The sequence below is a fragment of the Ictalurus furcatus genome, chromosome 19 (assembly GCF_023375685.1).
Source record: "Ictalurus furcatus strain D&B chromosome 19, Billie_1.0, whole genome shotgun sequence".
Classification (NCBI taxonomy): Eukaryota; Metazoa; Chordata; class Actinopteri; order Siluriformes; family Ictaluridae; genus Ictalurus; species Ictalurus furcatus.
The window spans coordinates 15,243,977-15,264,406 of NC_071273.1; the positions used below are offsets into that span (position 1 = coordinate 15,243,977).

General features: G+C 41.4%; 1 protein-coding gene across 1 annotated transcript in view; it reads left to right on the forward strand.

Moving 5' to 3' along the window:
• foxp2 (forkhead box P2) overlaps nt 1–20,430 on the forward strand; it is a 95,630-nt gene that overhangs the window by 28,930 nt on the left and 46,270 nt on the right. The window contains exon 4 of the mRNA XM_053650827.1: nt 10,266–10,443. Coding sequence (XP_053506802.1) covers nt 10,276–10,443 — 168 coding nt within the window. The 5' untranslated portion in view covers nt 10,266–10,275. The remainder of the gene's footprint in view (nt 1–10,265; nt 10,444–20,430) is intronic.

The following is a 20,430-nucleotide window of genomic DNA, read 5'->3' on the forward strand; positions in this document are numbered from 1 at the left end:
CACATTTTGCCAGTTGATACTAGTGGAACTTTTGTATTTTTTAGGCTTACACATGCTTTTCTTGAGTTCATAAACAGCTGGCTCTCTCGCTCCTCATCCAGCATTGTGTGTACAGACCAAGCCAGACAAGCCTCACTCTTCAATCTCTCCAAGTCCATGTGGCGAAGGGAGCTACTAGCAGATGGACTTGCTTTTGCATCTGCTGTGTGCAAACCAGGCTTTGTACACCACTCCTGGGGGAAAGCAGGGCTTTTTTTTTCTCTGCAAGTAGATTCCTGTCTGTTGGAGTGACTAAGAAAAACATCTGTGGCATGCAGGGGGGTTGGAGGAGCCGGCAAAGGGGGCAGAATTGACAAAAGGACTGACAAACACCATTAGCCGAAGACGTTCTATGTCGCTGCCTGTGTGTACTGTTTACAATACGGAGCATATGTCAATACATCATCATGATGGCAGTCTGGCAGGAGACCCCACTCAATTTTGATTAGTAAATGGACGAATCTGTAACTCAGAAAGCCTGAAGCTTGATTAACATCTGTAAAGACAAATGTGCCTTTGTGAAGTGGATTCCAAGCTTTATCAGACACAGGGAAAAGCTGCGAAAAAGATTGTCTGGGTTGTGTTTCTCCCCTCCTCCTGCACTCACACATTTCCTCTGCAAGTTTTTTTTCTTTCTTTCTTTTTTTGGGTTTCAGCAGGCTTGCCCTAATAAGGGAAGAGGGAGACATATTTATCACGGTTGTTAATATTGGCTTTAAGACACATTGTGCTAGTGGATGAAGTTTTTTAATATATTGTACTAGTTTATTTTACTATGTGAATGTGAGAAAATAGTTACTTTGCTAAGATGTGCGCCTTTTGACTATCTCAGGTCACTCCCGACACCATGCACAAAAAGAAAAACACCCCCTTCCCCTCCCTCGAACTCTAACTCCCAGTACCTCCAACCCTCAATCACACACCCCCCTCCCCCACCCCCCAACCAGCTCATCATATTGCTGATTTTTGTGTACGATTAGTCCTGGTATGCCAAAACAATCAGAGGTCTGGCTGATTTGTTGTAATTTCAAACGTAAAAAGTACTACAGCTACAGGACGTGATCAGGCAGAGGAGCTCTGGCTGTCATGTAAATACTGCTGTAAATAGTTCTTTGATGATGGCTTTGACAGTGAGCGTCAGCTAGTTTTTTCACCCTCTCCTCTCTCTCTCTCTCTCTCTCTCTCTCTCTCTCTCTCTCTCTCTCTCTCTCTTTCTCTCTCACCCCCATTCTATTTTTTGTCCTCTCTCTGATGTTGTTGCCTACCAGTGGCATTTTTTCCCTCATTTTGATGCATATTAATGTTCCAAGACTTCTAAGAATATCTTCAAATGACTCTACCTTTGGGGAGCGTCAATCACGGTCATTGTTTTAAAGGTATGTTACTTTTGTCTCCTTCTCTCTCCGGTAGTGTGTGAGTGTGGGTGGATTTTTGTGTGTTGCTCTGAGGCATATTCTAGCTTTGTGGCATCCTTTTTCTAAAAGCTGTTGCTTCCTGCTAATTAAAGACAAGAGGTTAGTAATTGTTGTTTAGCGAGGAGCGTTCCCTCACCCAGTGCTCTGCCGAGGCTAACAGCTGCCGCTAAGGCTCACAGACTGCTCTCGTTCAAAAGCAGGAATAAAAAGCAGTAACACATACCTTTCTGTGGGAGCATCACAGGAAGCCCCGGCATCCTCCTGCAGCACCACGCGTTTGTTAAATCCCCACAATCAAACGAGTATCAGGAAAGCAGGAGCGAGCAAGGCACAGTTTGTGTGTGTGTGTGTGTGTCTGCGTGTGTGTGTGGGAGCGAGTCAGTGTGTGCTGCCGCTCTTTCGGAGCACAGCGCTAGCGGAGGAGGTGCGAACGGAGCCGTAGATCCTCACAGATTCTGAGAGAGTGCTGAAACCGCTCAGCACCATCTCACTCACACACGTGCGTGCACACACACACACACGCACACATACACACACACACACACACACACGTGCTGTAGAGAAACTGAGACGGTCATTTTTAGATCAGGAACAATTGAAAAATTTCTTACACTTCTCAAGCAATAAACCTGTTTTTTTAAAAAAAAAAAAAAAAACTAGTGTTTTGAGGTAATTGAGATTTTAGATTCTAAGAAAAAATTGTGACTGTGTAGTTATGTAGTATTTCCAGTGTGTCATGTAGGAGAAAAGCAGCTGACCGGGGCAATACATTTTCACATTGCTCATTTTTTGTTCCTCCTTCTGCCTGGCCAGGCACGCTGCTCTCCGAAGCCCTACCGGGTCCTGCCTGTCCGCTGTAATTGCCCAGTGACAAGTGGAAATGATGGAATAATTGTCAAGAGAGTGGGGTCCTTTTTTTCTAACCCGGGCACCGGTGACTTAAGTATGCATGAGCGGTGCGTGAGGGACGGGGCCAAGCGAGGCGCTTGTTTATGATGCCCCACTGTATAAACACAGTTGGAGTGATGACACAGATAAGAGCACACTACTCCCCGTGACACGAGCCGCCAGCACACGCCAAACAGCCAGCAGTCCCATCAGCACTCACCTTCAGGTAACACATCCGTCTTTCCATCCCTCTCTCTTTCCCCTCTTCCCTCTCGCCGCTTTAGTGAGCCAAGGGTCGCTTTTGTTCTTTCTTGCTCTTCCTTGTGCGTTACTTTAATTACTGCTGTTACAGCTTTCGTGGTGATGAATGGATGTGTGTGAGCGTGCGTGCGTGTGTGTGTGTGTGTGTGTGTGTGTGTGAAGCAGAACAGTGTAGTTCAACTTTGCCTCGTATGTGCTTTTATGTGAAGTGTTGCCAAACGTCGAGCTGTTGAGATTACAGTGTGCTAACAGGCCAGTGTGTGATCATTAAAATCAAGAGGTGAAACTAATGTTTTTATTGTACATCATTGTCTACTGCTGATGATGTTAAAGTGAAGAGGCCATGCTTTAAGCTTCTGTAATAAGCTAATAGTGGTCAAATAAAAATGAGTTGCAGATATCCGCTTTACTACCGCTTAACCCTTTTTTATTTTTTTTTATTTTATTTGAAGGAGTTAAGAGTTTTTGCAGCCAGTCAGAACTTTATAGAGCCTGTCCCAGTTTGAGGGGAGGGGTCACTAAAATTATGAAGAGTGAAATACTAATTATCTCTATCAAAGGTAGGTGTATAATTTGTTTACTTAAATATTCATGAGGGTGAGTAAGGCATGGTATTGGGCTATTGTGAGCATATTATTAACATTTCATAGGGCTTGTGCTGGAATGCAGAAGGGCTCTTCTTCATTATTTAATACCCCAATGCATAATGAGCTGTGTGATTAGTTCATATGGAGAATTGGCTCAACTCCATTCTGAAGAGAGATAATTCACATTGTTCTCAAGAGTCTGAATATAATAGGTTCTTTAGTGCAATGAAATTAAAAGCTACACATTTTATATTTCAGCTTACAAATCCCCTTGGCAATATTCAGTTTTGGAGCCTTTTTCTTCCCCTCTCTCTCTCTCTCTCTCTCTCTCTCTCTCTCTCACCTCCATCTCAAAAAAAAAAAAACAATGAATTTTAACGTTGTTTAAATAAAACACATGCTTACCTACATGTTTTATTTAGAATGCACCCAGGCCAATTAACACTGTTCATTAGCTGAGCGGGGTATTTGTTTTGAAAGTTTAACCAATCACTTTGTTATGCTAATTGTGATGTAATTTAATTTGAGTCCCATAATGATGATGCCGTTATTATCCCCATAAAAGATGCAGTTAAGCATCACGAGCTCATTTGCATGTGCTTGCAGGGGGAAGCTGGCTGAGCCGACACCAGCAGCTCTCGCTCTGCTTTTATTTTCCACCTCTGTTCCCCTCCCGCCCTTCAGCTCCTCCTGGCCTGCCACTATCTATGGATGATCAGCACTTTAATCCGATATTTTAATGACCAACTGATTACTGTAGAAGTAGGAGTGTATATGGTTCATTTCATTTATTTGGGGAAAAAAATGCAAAGGATTTACTGTTGAATAGAAAGATATTCCCTTTTTTTGGCTAAGGTGTGTGTGTGTGTGTGTGTGTGTGTGTTTTAAAATGTCTGCTCAAATTACATTTGTACATCAAAGTTCTTTTTGTTGGAAAGACTTGTTTTTAATCTACGGTTTCCATCATTTGTGCTTTAGATATTGTGATGGAAGATGAAGGCTGATTAGGAATGTGTATTTAAATGTAGTGTGGTTAGAATTTGTGCAATGTGGTGCTTAGATTAAAAAAAATCAATTTAAAAGCTAGAAAGAAAGAGGAGCTTCCGTATATAAATGCACTTCAGCCTAGTTGGGCTGCCAGTGCGTAAGCCTCTGCTAAAGACTGCCCATTATCTGTTTTGTCAAGGGTTAGACTTGGGTAATTTTCCTCTGGAAAGATTATTTTTCTCTTGACCAATCCCGCCTGTTACAGCCCTAATTGGTTACATAAATCTTGTCTGGTATGAATGAGAAATATTGCGGTGTTGTCAAGTATAATCTTCACCCTTATTTACCAATTCATTAAGATCTATCGATGCAGGACTGGGGAGAGGGAATGACAACATAAATCAGAGCCGGGGACATAATGACCCTAATCAGCCCCAAATAACTGGAAACGTCACTATGAGCTATGTCTCTGTGGCCATGTGGCTGTGTGGCACTGTAGCTAGGTCAGTTCCTCTCACTGTTTCCAGTCTTTCTCCGCCGTTAACGCCACTGAACTTATAAACACATCGCACATGCCAGTCAAAGTCCCCTCTTTAATCTATCCCCCACCCTCATGCAAAAAAAAAAAAAAAAAAAACAATAGCCGGTGTCACAGATGATAACTGCATTAGAACAATGCTGTGCTGAAATGAAATATGCATTCCAGTCTGATAAATAGTCCAGGAAGATGGATAAATAGAGCTTTGAGCAGGTGAGGAATATGGAACAAGCTAAAGGAAGAGTGCGCACATGAGAGACAGAGAGAGAGAGAGAGAGAGCGAGAGAGAGCGAGAGAGAGAGAGAACACTTGCCTCCGAACTGTTCTGCTGCCAAAGATGATTGGAGCAGACAATGGGGCCTCCCCCTTTTATAGGTCAATTACTGATGATTAGGTGGGCTGAGTTAATTAAAGAAATTACCCAAAATGAAAAACGGGGGGACTGCTTGATTAGATAGTGTCACTGTCTGTTCACCTACTTTCAGAGCCTTGTTATCCTAGAGGGAAGTACTTGCTGGGTAAAATTTTAATTATATGGGAAGAACTAAAGAATGGAGCACAGTGATGTTAGAGACAGTCTCCATTCTGCACATGCGAAATGTTTTACTGTACATGTTGTGGATATGTCTCCAATTCATGATCTGCAACCTTGTACATTTGCTGTTGCTGATTAATAGTAGTTCTCTTCTCTCAGCTTGAGTATAAGAAAGCACTGAAATGTGTTATTACTGGTCTTTTAGATTACATGCATTTCACCGAGGTGCTTTCTCATACGCTCAACGATTGCCTCAATTCTCTCTCTCTTCTCCTTTTTTTTTTTAAATATTCTTTTATATCGTATTCCCGTTGCCTTTCTTGTCCAAATGTAAATAGAATAGAATTAACATCCTGTGCAAAATGGCTTATATGGCATAAAGCTTGAAATGATGAATTTAAATTTGACTACACCCCCCCCCCCCTTTTTCACCACAAATCTCGTACTACAGATAACATTTGATCCTGTTGCTTTGCATAGTGTTAATTCAAAAAAAAAAAAAAAGCACAGCCTATTGTTCCCTGACTCCTTTCATTTTGAAACTTGTGATTTTTGTAAATATGTTTTTCTTTCTGGTACTCTTTCTAAAGCAATCTCATCTATTGTGAATCACTTTGAAATCTCATCTGAGAGGAGTGCCATACTATTACTCAGGTTTATATGGGAGTTGTTAACTCTCTGTATGGTGGCCCTTTAAAGCCAAAAAAAGGACGTCTGGCTACAGATTGTTAATCTTCAGAGGACTTCGACTGTTGAAAGTGCCTGTATTTATTCTTGTGTGTTAAGCCTGTTTTTACAGGCATGCAGTTTAGCAGTCCTTTCCTCCTCACTGTTGCTGTCTGATCGGATGCAGAAAAATCCTATGAGCACGGGATGAAATCACAATTAAATAAAAATTACTACTATCATTTTAGCCAGTGTGGACAAGCTGACATGTTAGAAACAGTCCAAAGCTGGCATTTTTGATTTATTAAGCAATTCTAACTATTAAATATTTGAGCAGATAGGCTGGAGTAATTCTTTATTTCGCATGCATTGTAACTTATGGCAATGATGAATTAATTTCAGTGGAGCACAGAATTTGTGATTATTTTAAATGGTATCCATATCTTAACTGGATCAGGGCAGGAGGAGCTAGCAGACTGTGAAATGTAATTTTTTTTTTTGCTGTTTTTTTCTGCACTTTTGGAATTCCGAGCACCTGAGCAATGCACTGATAATGAATACACTTCTTGGATCACAGAGTCTGTCTTCCTGATGCTTTTCTGAAAGAATCATCATCAGGCTCTGTTTCCTTTGCAAGTCTCTGCATTCTTTTAGGTCAGTTTATCCAAGGACGGAAACAAGTAGCCAAGGAAACGAGTCTGTTGTCATAGTGTTAAAAACTGTGTTAATTTTTTTTTTTTTTTCTTTTCAATAGAAAAGTTGGCTGGAGTACATCCCTCCTACAAGAGTATTATTGAGCCAACATCTGTGTCTTTAAAGTCATATTACTGAAATGGGGTGTGTGTGCGTGTGTGTGTGTGTGTGTGTGTGTGTGAGTGTGAAAGACTGGGCTGTAAGTGGCTTTCTCTCCCTCCCACACTTTTCGTCTACTTAGATCCCCCAAAATCACCACCGTAGCCCTGAATGCGTTGGCAGGATTCTGGGATTTTTCACCAGCTGGAAAAGACAGAATTGCACATCGTATTAGTCGAGAGCAAACATTTGCACAGCGAGGAATTGCGAGTGTGGTAGTGTTACAGCGTACAAAAAAAAAGAGAAAAAACAGACAAAAAGACACAGGGCAAATAATATATGTTTATATCAGAGCTGGAGCGATGGGTTTGTATCAGTGTTGAAGGGTCAGAGCTTTTCCGTGGTCTGTGAATATGCAGTTTTTTAATTCAAATCTAATATAAGTGTAGAACTATGGCGAACGTCACACTTCTGATTAGCACATCTTAGAGAATCAGTAATACATCCTGGTTATTAAAAATAATAATAATAATAATAATAATAATAAATTGTACACCAGGTTGGTCCCAGTTTTCCAGAAATCTCACAAACCTGGAACCCCTATTTCTAGGCTCAGCACTACTAACAGGAGCTGTAAATATTGTTCCGGTGGGGCTAACCTTCTGCCCCAGTGGGTTTTTAGGAAAGGACAGTCTGATACAGTGACAGGCTGCCAGCCCTTAGGGCCAGTGTGTCTGTGATGAACACATCTCTCTCTCTTTCTCTCTCTCTCTCTCTCTCTCTCTCTCTCTCTCTCCCTTTCTATCCTGTCACTGTCCATCTCTCTCTGGTGGTACAGCAGAGCAGTGAGTGGTGACACTTGGCCGCTTCAGCGGCGTGCAGACTCTCCTCCCCTGCTCCGTGGCGTGGAAACAAACGCAGGCGCGCCTGTGCTTCTAATTGACATTGTAATTGGCAGATTTGAATGCTGCTGTTAGATGGCTAATTAATTTATCTCACCGCTGTCATTAAGGTTAAAGCACCATCTGATCTCCCTGAATACACTTTGCATACATCTGCATGCCTATTATTTTCAGTTACACACTTACATACAACTTTTAGATAATGTGGATTTGGAGGTAAATCTGATGTTAACGATGTGTGTGTCTTTAATGATCTCATCAGTAATCCGTGGCATTAATGAGAATACGATCTTAAAGTACATATTTTACATGTTTTATGTCTGATTAAAATTTAAACATGTCATCAATGGAAATATTACTTTGCAAAACAGATTTTTTCTTGTTGCTATATTTATTTAAATTTCTAAGCTACATGATATGAATTAACACTTTTGTAAATTAAAAAAAAAAATCTTTCTTTTCTTGATTTTTGTGTCTCAGTCTGTAGGTTAAGCTCGCTTTCATTGCTGTTAAAAAACACTCCATTAGATTGTTCTTAAAATTCGAGTAAAGGCAATCAGGCACTCTTTCTCTGAATATTTAAAACATGGGGCATGTAAAATTTATGCCTAATTTGAATACTTATTAGTCGCCTGATCTCTGTGGCAGCTTTGCGTTTCTTTAAGAGAGATTCATCAGCGCCTCATCGTCAGGTCTCTCTCTCTCTGCCACTCTCTCTCACACTCTGTGTGTGTGTGTGTGTGTGAGTGTGTGTGTGTGTGTTAATGCTGTGTACATTTTGGCATTTGATGTTGTTTGCTGCTACGCATGCCTTGTTGGTTGTTTGTTGAGCACGGTGTCCGCAGCTGTCCCCCTGCGTGTAACTTAAGCCGTGTGTTTTGAGCCTTGCTGCTGTTTCAGGCTTCCTCATGGAGAGCTCGAACACACTCACTCCGCTGCCTCTGGTTTTCAGCAGGAAAAAAAAACCCACTCTGCCTATAAAATGTCATTTATCCATCTGAAAAGCAGTCACGGATTAGACGACATGCTCTTTGTTGTGTCGAGCATTTGATTATCGATGTTAATTTTCAGCGCTAAGCTTGCCTTGCCACTGTATCGTCTGATTCACATAGCAGCCCTATTTATCCATGCAGAGCAGGTGACAAAATTGATTTGCTTAATCTGTGCAAAGGAGGATGGCGACATTGTCAGAAAAAAATGAATGAAACTATTGCTCAAAAAATGTATCACCTCTAAACATTCCACGGGTCCAGGGCTATTATTTTGGAACGCTGTCTCTGTTAATATAATGGATTTTGTTTATGTTTGAATCAGATGAAATATGAGACAGGCAGAAATCATTTCCTGCGAGGAACAAAATGTGCAATGGGGAAGAAAAAAGGTGTTTTAATGACTGTGTGAATGACGGAGAGGTGATGAGGCTTGAGCCGCGGAGTGTGTGAATTAAGAAGGCTCTTGTGGGTATATTAGCTATGCAGAACACACCTTGAATTGCATTTGTTGGGTCAGGCCGATTCTTTTATTTATTGCGAGGATCTCCACAGATCCGGGCAGGAGTCCTCATTGCTCCTTTGAAAGTACGGAGCATTTATGCAGGGAAAATGATAAAACATTTATTACTAGAGAGGAGGTAATATGCATAATTTATGCTGTTTTTAGCACAATCATTAGTGATATTCATGATAGATTTTTTTTTTTTCTCTCTTCTTGTGTCTGCTCCCCTCTGCTTTTCATATCTAATAGATGCCGGTGAAATTAATTTCATATCTTTCATTTATTTGTCTACCTTAAAATTGAGGTTTAAGATGTGTGTAGCGTTTGATTTCAGCTCTCTGGCCACAATAATTGTGCTCTGGGGATGACAGCACTAAATGTTTCAAATGTCACAAAAATAATTGAATATCATAAGTTTGATTAAAAAAGAGAGAGAGAGGAAAAACTAGTCAATATGTGTCGTGTGCTTTTTTTTTCTCTCTCTCTCTCTTTAAGAAGCCTCGCAGGCGAATTTTATTTAGCTTCAGTTAAGGACGAAGACCATTGTACCGTTCGTCACGGGTTGGTACCATGTGATTTGTTACACTCCCCCTCCTCTCCTCGTCTCCGAGACCCAATTTTAATTTTGCATGATTAGCTGTGCGTCATTAAGCAACTTCATTCAATCGAGACGCAGCGTAAAACTCTGACGACAGGGGATATTTTAGGAGACTGTGTGTGCACGATCGAGGTCGAAAAACACGTGGTTTATTACACATTCACGCACGTTTATATGTTCATATATTTTATGTCAAAAGGTTTCTTTAAAAATTATGATCCCTTCTAAATGATTCATTTAATTTGTAAATAGTCTAGATTTGCTCTGTGTGTGAATGTTCTGTGCAATAAATGTAAAAAAAAAAAAAAAGGATCTCTGAAGAAAATCAGAAATAAAAAAATAAAGACCCAACACCCCCAGTTTAAGCACAGAGACCGAGCATCTCTTTGTATTGCTTCATTTACACAATGAATGCATAATTTCTTCTGCATCTCCCTCCCCCTCCCCCATTAAATGCTTTAATTTGCAGAGAGGGACCGGGGCTTGATAATGGAAATTTTTTTTTTTTTTTTGTAAGGGGATTGTAACAAGAGCCTTAACCGGTGCCTCTTAATCACTTCTAGGTATTAAGTCATGATGCAGGAGTCGGCCAGTGAGACAATAAGCAACAGTTCAATGAGTCAAAATGGAATGAGCACCCTAAGCAGCCAATTAGATGCTGGCAGTAGAGATGGAAGATCAAGCGGTGACACAAGCAGCGAAGTAAGCACAGTCGAGCTGCTGCATCTGCAACAACAGCAGGTAAGTTGTGTTTCTCGCTCTCAGGGCTTCGAGTCTCACTCACACGCAGGCACAGTGGCGCTTAACACCATCTCTGTGAAAATTTCAACACGGACTTGGACTTTGACATTGCATTGTGTTTTGTGTCATTTTGTTCATTTTTGATTTGCTGCTTGTGTGAATTTTTTAGGTTGGCATTATTGTGGTATTTATTTGTTTTATTTTTTTTCGTGGCAGTGTTGCCCATGCTGAACGGAGCACTTGTGCGAGGGTTGTGCGGATTTTTCTGCATTCGTAAGATGTTTATCGGTTTTATTTGTATTTACTCACCCGGGTGAATGGCACGCGGCATCCGAGGCCAAGCGCGCGTGTCAGGGAGAAAGAGGGGGAGTGAGGCGCGGAATGAGCGAGCGTGTATGCGTGCTGGGATTTTGGCTTTTCCAGCAGAGGGCATCCTAACTCGACATAGCCAGCAGAGACTTTTTAAACGAGGCCTCCTTTTTTTTTTGTGGCGTCTTGCGCTTACACTGCTGCTGCTGCTGCTGCTTATATACAAACACCTCGGTTTTACGTGCAAAAAACTTTACACTGAAGTGCTTATAATTGTATTTTTAATTTGGGAAATAAGGAGTGTGTAATGAGGAATAGGTATAAGGTGAGGTGTGTGTGTGTGTGTGTGTGTGTGTGTGTGTGTAACCACAGCGGGATGTCAACAGACCAGGCGAGTACTGCCGAGGCTCCATTCACTGACTGATGGCTTTGACAGCTCACCAAAAGCTCAGTGCTGGGGGTCAGGCTGCACTGCTAGCGCTGTGCGTGTGTGTGTGTGTGTGTGTGTGTGTGTGTGATTTCATCGGTATAATTTTGATCTCATTTTCACTTGCATGTGGTTCAGTTTTCATGTTTTGTGTTCATGCATACACAACTTTTTCATCTTTTGGAATGTTTTATCTAAAAAAAATATTTTATGTCGTAAAATAGCTGATAGTTGATCGTTTGTGTGTGTGTTTATGAGTAATTTATGTGAGTGTGTGAAGCATTGTTGCAGAATGAAGTCCTATAGTGATGTGTAGGGGACCCCCCCCACACACACGCCCCCCTCCCGTAACCTCATAGACACACACACACACAATGTACACACACACACACACACACACACATACACACACAACTCACACACACATACACACACACACAACGCACACACACACTCCAGCTGGTGATTACAACAGCACCCCGACACCATGGCCTCTCCTCCCATTCATCATCACAGCTTCCATCTCTCTCTCTCTGTCTCCTTCTCTGTTTCTCCCTCCACACACATCTGATTGGGGTCAACCCCCTCTCTCTCATTACTGTCCTCTGTTTTAACCTGCACACACACACACACACTGCAGCTTGTGTGCAGTTAGTTTCAAACATTTAGAGTCAAAGACCATATGACTGTACCGGATTTATGACCGAACTCTAATAATAATAATAATAATAATAATAATAATAATAATAATAATAATAATAGGGCTGTTTCAGGCAGCTGGAGTGAACAAACAAAAAACTTGATGAAGTGGATCAGTTTTGCTATGCGTTAAAATGAGCGCTCCAGCTAACAGGCCTCCAGAGGCTTTTTAGAAGAGAGGCCAGGTGCTGTTAACTTCACACACTTCCTGTGTCCTGCTCAGCCTTTCTCCTTACTTCTTTCACACACACCCAAGTGAGTCAAACAATACCTACACATTTAATAACATTACCAAGCTCTCTATTAGTGTCCTTTGACTCTGTGTGTGTGTGTGTGTGTGTGTGTGTGTGTGTATGTAATCCAGTTCAGAGTGCTCAGTTTAAAGTAGTGTGTGCATTTAGTTTAAAAAATGTACAATTTTTGATAAGAACAAATTGGATTTTTGACGTTTGAATTTTATAATAATATCAACAATAATAATAATAATAATAATAATAATAATAATAGCAATAGTAATAATAATGCTAACAATAATAATCATTTTATAATTATAATAATAATAATAATAATTATTATTATTATTATTATTATTGTTGTTGTTGTTGTTGTTATTGTTATTATTATCATTATTATTGCCAGTGTTATGTGCTGTGCAGGCATGAACTGAAAGTTTATGGTTGTAATAACATTGTAATTCCTCCATCATGATCCCAAACTTTGGGATCCTACTGAGCATCACAAACAACTTTGGTAACTTTTACTTTGTTCAAAATCTGATCGCTTTTCCACCCTTAGATTTTCTCAGTTCAGAATATTTTTGTGTGTTTGCTGTTGTGTTTATGTTTATAAAAAAGGTCCATATGTTAATTTGACCAGGATTCTGTCATGATGTGTTGTTGAGAATATTTGAGTTCTTACTAACACTTAATAGTGTGTCTAGTGTATCTTTTGTCAAATGAAAACAATAATCAGGCTTCTGATATTTTCTGAATTGAATAAAAAAAAAGACTCTACGTTGCACGGGGAATAATAAAAACGCCTGCTGCAGTTAATAATTATTGATTATAAGCCAGCGTTGAATAGCTGTTTTAATGTATGGTAATGATAATGTGGATACATGAAAGCTTTACATTGATCTGAAGAGCCATACAGTAATGTACTGTAATGGAGCTGTTAGGCGATTACTTTGATCTACAATGCATGTTTTTTATTGCACAGATTGATGGCTTAGGGAGAATTATGCTTTAACTTAATCGGTGGGCTTGCTTGGTGGAGAGCCACGGCTCTGCTCTGGGCGCCATCAGAGTCAGAGACCTCCTGGTCTCATTTACGACGGCCAAACTCAGCCATCCAGTTAGTCTTGTTCATTTCAGAGTAAACCCTGGTTCCTCTCACTTTCTGCCTGCTGTAGTTTCAGTTGTTCTCAGAATGACGATTAAACCCCAGTCTCTGTTCTTTGTCCAGCTCTGGAGCAGATTGAGACTGTTTGCTAAAGTTGTGTTGCTTTTTATGAAGGCCATATCCAGATGCAGAGGACACGGTGGCTTTTTTTTTTTTTCCATGCCCACAGCGATTGTTATAGCATGGCGCCTGTAAGTCTCTGGCCCAATGTAAAAGTGACAGCAATTAACCCAACATTTTAGCTTGAGGAGAATTTAAGATGAGATGTATGACAGCCGATGTCAGCCATTTTTTTTATTCTTCTTCAGGTTTAAGAGCAAATGAAATTGGAGGTAGCATCACGGCTGAGGAAAGTCACTTGGGAGGCGGTGTTGGGGGGCTACTGGGTTGAGGAGGGGTGCGCGAGTGAAAATGAAGGCGCCAACTATTAATAGAAGCGTTTCATATTTGTAACACTGACTTTAACCTTTTCTTTAGTTTTGTCTTCACTTTAATTATCTTCTTTGTTTCGTCACCATGTCCACAATTATTCTTTGACTGTGCACTAAACTGGACCACTCTTATTTAAAAAGGCTGCCATCATGGCCGCTTAACAGATTCGGCCAGGCTTTATTGTGGCCACCACATTATGTTGTGGTGGGGCGAGATGGGGATCTCTGGGGCTCGGGTGTCTGTTATTCAGGAGGAAAGTAAGGTGAAGGCAGCACATGGGCTTTCTCCACGCCTCTGTCTGCATCACCCTCCTCATTCTCGGAGTCGTCCACAGGGAGCAGAGAGCGCAACAACTCCAGGCTGGATGATGACGGCCTCCACCGCTCATCATCCAAATAAAAGCCCCTGTGATGCAAATAGCGCTTTGCCCTTGAGCATAATTTAAAGAGATAATCACCCCTGGAGTCTCGGCCGTGCTGATAGGCTGGGCGAGGTGACTCTCTCATTTACACTCCAACACTGAAGCTCATTAGCTTTATCACACTGGCCCAAGCCTGCACCACTTCAGAGTGTAAATAACACACACACACACACACACACATCAGGACATACACCGACATATTCAACTTCTCAAAAAAGCAAGAGTAAATCTCGGATCAAAGGAAAATGTAATGACGAGCAAGGCCTTTTCCATGGAGTGTATTTCATTTCTCTTTTGCTGGGCTGGCGCTCCGTACAAGTGCCTGTGGCTCACATGATGTATTTATTGTGCTCTCCGTTTCATTGTTAACATTTCACATTTTAACATCTTCAGACAGTCCCTTCTGTATAGTACATTGAAGCTTGACATATAGAGTCGTCGTCCTCCAGGCGATGACACAGTAAGATATAGGACAGTGAATGACAGTGTTGCATGCGTTCGTTCCTCTCCCCAGACAGTGCTGCGCGTGATTTTATTATCACACACACACATCATATACACACATGCTCATGCACATTCACTTTTTCCAGCGCTCAGGCCACAAACCTGGAGTGGTCATCTGTGTTTAAGGTATATTACATGTGGCTGCATGGAATTTACAGTGCAGCCTCTGTAGTAACTCCATTTCACATCAGACTCTCCTGAGACCCTGTGAAATGTCAAGCTGCAGTTCTGAAAGAGACATGGAAGGAGGGACAGGATGAGAAAGAGAGAGAGAGAGAGAAAGTGGGAAGAAAAAAGACAGAGCGTGAGATAGAGTCAAAGTGAAATCTGCTGGAAACAAACACTTACTACCATTTTATGCTTGAGCAGCTCGGTGCCATTGTGACGGAGAACAGTGCAGGTCAAAGACAATCACAGGTGCAGCACACACACACACACACACACACAATAAACCTTGTGCCTAGTGACTGTGTAAAAGATAAGATAAGTCTTTTTTTTTTCAGGACTGTTTATACATATATTGGGGTTTAGCATGCAGGTCCTATACACTATCACTGCTTATGTGACCCTGTGGGTTATATTTAGTGATTAGGGTTAATCTTAGTGGGTAAATAAAACTCAAACAGGCAGCCCAGGTCAAGATCAATGACCACTTCTCAACTCATTTCCTTTTATGCCTCCTAACTGCCCTGCCTGGGGAAATTAATGACACAGGATCTATAGAGCCTTAACGGCCGAGGCTGCTGTCTGCCCTCAGTAGCCGAGCAGTTATACACTGACCCATCCCATTAAAGAAACCTCTTAAAGAATCAGTGCTTCATTCACACTCTCGCACAGTGGAGCGCGCACCTGAAACACGGATTTTTTTGGATGTTTTTTTTCTTTTCTTTTCCAGGTAGAAGGCCTCCCACACTTAGAGTACTGCGAAAAATAGCGCACTGGGTCCCTGCTGGATGAGGGGCTATTCTGAACGAGTTTTTTTTCTTCAAGCCTTTGACAGCCGGCGACACTGCTATCCATTTAACAGAGCTTAAAAAACCCATCTATGCATATGCCGAGCGTCTTAAGCTGACAACCAAGAGGCAGGATTTGCTAGATTTGCTAGAAGGCAGCTTTGGAGCCTTGTGAATTTAACAAGCATGTCTAGTATTACAGTTTCTCTGTGCTTCAGCCATGAATAGTAACAAATCAGCCTGTGAAACGCCTGCCCAGGGATGTTTGTGTGTGCGTATTCCCCCTCAGACAAATATTAAAATGATGTAAATCTGGTTAAGCAGGTGGGAGGGCAGGGATGCTGGAAGTTTATTCCTCATTCTTCCTTTCCTCTTCCTTCTCTCTCTCTCTCTCTCTCTCTCTCTCTCTCTCTCTCAGTCGTCCTCTCTTTCCTCTTTTCACTGTTTACTATGCACCACATTGCCAGTTGTTGCTGCTTCACACTTGAATATTTCAATTACGTATTGTGGAACGAGAGAACGAAAGTGTGTGTGTGTGTGTGTGTGCACGCGCGCGCGCGTGTGTGTGTGTGTGTGCGTATGTGTATGTGTGTACACGTGCGTGTTCAGCTCGGCTCACAGCCCACTGATCCCAGACTGTGAATACATATGTAAGAGAGCCTCTCAGCCTGCACCTCTTTGGGGCTTTTGAACAAATGTGGTAAATAAGCCTGGCTTCACCTCACAAATACACAAGAGGCTTTTCAAACACACGCATGTGTCACTTAGCCTGCGATTTCCCTTTTTCTCTGTGGGTGTTTTGTGGTAAGGGCTCGTAGGGCTGTTTTTGAAGTGGGGTTGGTTCTCATTTGCGTCTTCTTTAGTGCTGTCACTATGGACAGGACATCTTTATCCTCATCCTCAGTAAAGTAGCGTCAACACACACACACACAGAGTGAAGCCTACTGTACACATTCAGACTCTAGCCCTCTTGCCTCCCACTGTGTCACCGTACCAGCACACTGAGGGGGTTTGTGTGTGTGTGTGTGTGTGTGTGTGTGTGTGTGTGTGTGTGTGTTATGCGATAAGGAAACATTGTCATCATGTGCACTGCATGTATTAATGTTGTATGTGATGCTTCATGCTTGACTTGAAGCTAAGCTGATATTGGTTTCACGCTTGAGTCTTCCAATGCCCGCTCCGTTTCAATTGAAATGTGATTGTTATTGCCGAGTATTTACCAGAATTATTTGATGTATGTTCCCGCGGAATGAATTTGCCTGCTAGGCCGTATTGAACTCGTGCATAAATTTTGGCCTCTATCTCCTCGGAAATGATTCCAAATGTAACCAATCATAACGCACGTGAAACAGTATAAGCTCTTATTCTAAAATGATAAATGATCAACTAACCCTAAACGCACCATTTTAGACCATGGCCAATACAAGAATAATTACACTTTTATCCACATTTAAAATTTGCAAACGAATTAGTTATCTAGCCAGATAACTAACCTCTAGTCAAGTAGCTTGCAAGTGAGATCTCTGTAGCAGAGTCTTGATTGACTGTTATGTATGACACAGTTTATTTAACAATAGTCAGATCTATTCAAATATAACATAACAACCAATATTATCTAAATTAGCTAGATAGATACTTTACCATATGGGCTTGGTGGCTAAAATAGATTCAGTAGATTATAATATATTCAAAGCCTTGGAGTCTTGATGCAGACATACCCAAATCTCTCTTTTAGATAAAAATGAAACAAATTTGAACCTTTATATTATGACTGGGCAATATGATGATTTAACATCAATAACGTGATAAACTGTCACAATACTGTACCAATACCTGATTTGGGTGTCACCTTATCTTTGTATGCCATATTGTGTGGTTTACAAGAACAATTAAAAAGCGACTGGAAGCAGCTTATTTGATGTTAAATTTTTGTACTTAATCTAAAATTATAACTAAACTCTAAAATGATCAAATGTTCATTTTTTTCAGAACATTTTTTTCTTCTTTTATTTTTGTAGATGTTAAATAAAAGTATTTTCAAACTCAGTTTGCCATATTACTGTTTTGCTGGCGGTTAGGGTTCGGGCAGCCCTGCACATCACGATATGCACAGTATTGTTATCATCGGAATAACTATTATCTTTAAGTATTGTGATGAAATCTTTGTAATATCTCCCACACTTACACCAAATCAGCCACACAGTAGAAGTCAAATTTTATACTATAAGTAACTAAAAATCATGTTTTGAGTGCAGAGGTACTAAAAAATGATAAAAGAAAATTCTATTCACACTACCTTCACACATTTGAATTACACTTTGTACGATCTACAAAAATGAATCAACACCACACAACCAGACACTGGTGGTCACCTGTGCTTTCACTAATTCATATATCTCTGTACTGGACAAAGCCAGTTGTAGACCTGTAATAATCACTCATTTGTCCTCTGACCATCACTGATGAAGGTGAAACGCTTCACTCAGTGGCTTTTATACTCTCCCATACCTGCACTCAGTGGCCGCACTATGAATAATGTGTCATTTCGTTTTGATAGAGATTGTAGTCAAAGGGTTTTTTTATTAAGCAGTATAATTGTGCTGTTCTCGTCTGGAGTGCTTTGGAAGGAGTGATCATGCTTTTGGCACATTTATCAAAGCACAGAAAAAGAAAATGTGGAGAGTAAAAGAAAAAAAGAAAGCGGGTTGCTTCTCATATGGGCAGACTAAGTGAACGACACAGTGATAAATTTTCTTGTTAGGAGAAATTACATCCACTAACTTGAGCTACTTCAGCATGAAATTGAAAAAGAAGCATTTCTTCTGAATTTCCATTCTTGATTCAATGAAAGATGTAGATTAGCTCTTGGGGTGGGGTTGGGGGATGAGTGGGCAGCTCGGAGGAAGGAAAGTGAAAGAGTATGACTTTATTCGTTCCTCGTGAGACTGGCATGGGCCGGCCGTTGTTTATGGAGGCAGTTGAGGGCTGATTACAGCCATTATAAATGCCTTTGAGAACAGAGTGAACATGTATGGTTGTCTGCGAGTGCATGTATGCATGTGGATACACGGGATACATCTTAATCAGTGTGTACAACATCACCTGCCTTGCAGTTCTCTCTCTCTCTCTCTCTCTCTCTCTCTCTCTCTCTCTCTCTTTCTATGTGTGTGAAGCAGCGCTGATTGATAGATGGTGCATGTCAATTTGGGAGATAACTGTATTTCATTCAGCTCTCTGGAAAGGTCAGGCATGTGCTGTAATCAGAATATTCACAAGACAAGCACACAGATCACAAGCGTGCACGTGGTGTGTGCTAGACTGTACTCTACAGCCTCATAAGCAGCTACACCAGCATTGACGGAGATGCATTGGCCCTCCACCGCTTAGATGCAGTGCTATTAACTCCGCTGATCTTTGGTGGAGCCGTGCGCTCATTCAGATGGACTGGAGAGATCCATCACTCTGGCTGGATGATCCAGCGGCCCGCTGCGGTTTAATGATAGCCCGACGCTCAGGTAAATGGACTGAAAACAATAGTTTGTCTTCACCTGGAGTGCAGACAAGATCAGCTCGTTCTTGTACTGTATTTGTTGAACTCTATCTCATTTCATGCCGGTCATTTTTCCCCCCCAGCGCACCAGGAGTGATAAAGTTGAAGCGTGTTTTGCTCTCCTGTGCAGGGCTGAGCACATATTTCTTCGGTAAGGACACGCGCGCAATAACTTTGACGCATTTGGGGAGATCACCTACCGCATTGCTCTCTGAGGTCAGAGCCACGGTAATTAAGGTTAAGGTATTTACATCTGAGGGCAGGGAGCCGCTTGATCGACCCCTCTGGGTAATAGTGTACGAGCAGTGGCTCAGTCGTACCGACACAGACACACGCTATTGACCCACAGATTGAGTGTCTCCATGTGTGTGGCTTGGCACATGGCTTCCCCTGCACATATATACACAAATGTTTCATTTAATAGAGATAGCAAGAGACCTTAAGTGAAGCAGAGTTCAGTATAATCAATCACTGTTAATTGACATCAGAGGAGACGGACAACATGCGTGTGCCTCGAGTCTTAAAACCTTTATTTTCAAGTTTAAACAAATTCGTAAATTAATGAAGCATGAACACACCTCAGCATAGTGGTATATCAGCATAGCAGTCATGGTAATGGTATAGACACAAAGAACAAACTCTTCTTTAGTTGATGCTGCTTCTCCCAAAGTCACAGCATGTCTGCGCTTCACCTCTGGCTGTATACTTTGGTGCATGTGAACCGCTTAACAAGCCCTTGTCAATAAAGACAAGACAGAAACGGAGAACCTCAGAAAACAGCTTCATCCAACCCATGGAACCCGCTGGTCGCTGAGCGAATGAATGCAGGGCGCTTTCCTTTTTCCACTGGCCTCTCTTTAAATGAAGTGCAGAGTGCTTTCTCTCTCCCTTTAATGCAACATTTATTAAGAGGTATTCCTCCAACTGTGTGGCGCTCATCGGCATGGAACTGTGAAAAGAGATGGATCATAATCACTTGAAGGGCAAACAGAGCAGATCAAGTGCACACTAGGACGAAGGGGAAGTGGGTGTCACCGGCTAACTTTTCTTCCTCCGTCTATCGCTCTTTTTTCTTTCTGCCTTTCTCTTATTCTTGCACACGTGTTGATGGTGAAAGTGAAAAGCTCTGCTCCCTCTGTTTTTTTTTTTTGTTTTTTTTTTTTTCGGGGTTTTTTCCTGCAGATATAGCAGATAGTCAGGCTCTCAGTTGTGACTGTGTAAAGGACTTCTCTTAGAGGAGGCAGATAAAAGAGCTGTGAATGGCCCTGCGCGTCACCTTATCTAAACCCCA